The sequence below is a fragment of the Buceros rhinoceros genome, unplaced genomic scaffold (genome assembly GCF_000710305.1).
Source record: "Buceros rhinoceros silvestris isolate BGI_N320 unplaced genomic scaffold, ASM71030v1 scaffold3940, whole genome shotgun sequence".
In the NCBI taxonomy this organism is placed as follows: Eukaryota; Metazoa; Chordata; class Aves; order Bucerotiformes; family Bucerotidae; genus Buceros; species Buceros rhinoceros.
In genome coordinates, this window is record NW_010388928.1 from 15,612 (window position 1) to 15,914 (window position 303).

Here is a 303-nt window from a genome sequence, read left to right on the forward strand (position 1 = left end):
AGGAATAGCAGGCACTGTGCTCTGGATCTTCCTGAACAACAGATTGTGAGGACAAAGGAGGACTCCCATGACCACAGAAAGTCTTGGAGCATCCCTCTTACGACCAGAAGCAACAGGGTGTGGTGGGCACACAGAATCCTTGGAGCTGATGGCAGGTCTTTGCTGTATGACAGCTTCTTCGTTACTATTAACGTATTGCTGTAATGCTACCAGTTAAGAAAATGTGTCTGCATAACACCTCAAATATACTTATTTCTGAACCAAGTGTGAGTGTGTTACCTGTGTATCACTTTGTCATGTGTC

The 303-nt window shown here is 44.9% G+C and overlaps 1 protein-coding gene across 1 annotated transcript in view; it reads left to right on the top strand.

Moving 5' to 3' along the window:
* LOC104489861 (prostate stem cell antigen-like) overlaps positions 1-49 on the top strand; it is a 3,798-nt gene extending 3,749 nt beyond the window's left edge. Inside the window, exon 4 of the mRNA XM_010132071.1 lies at positions 3-49. Within this exon, the coding sequence (XP_010130373.1) occupies positions 3-49 (47 nt within the window). The remainder of the gene's footprint in view (positions 1-2) is intronic.
* The last annotated feature ends 254 nt before the right edge of the window (positions 50-303 follow it).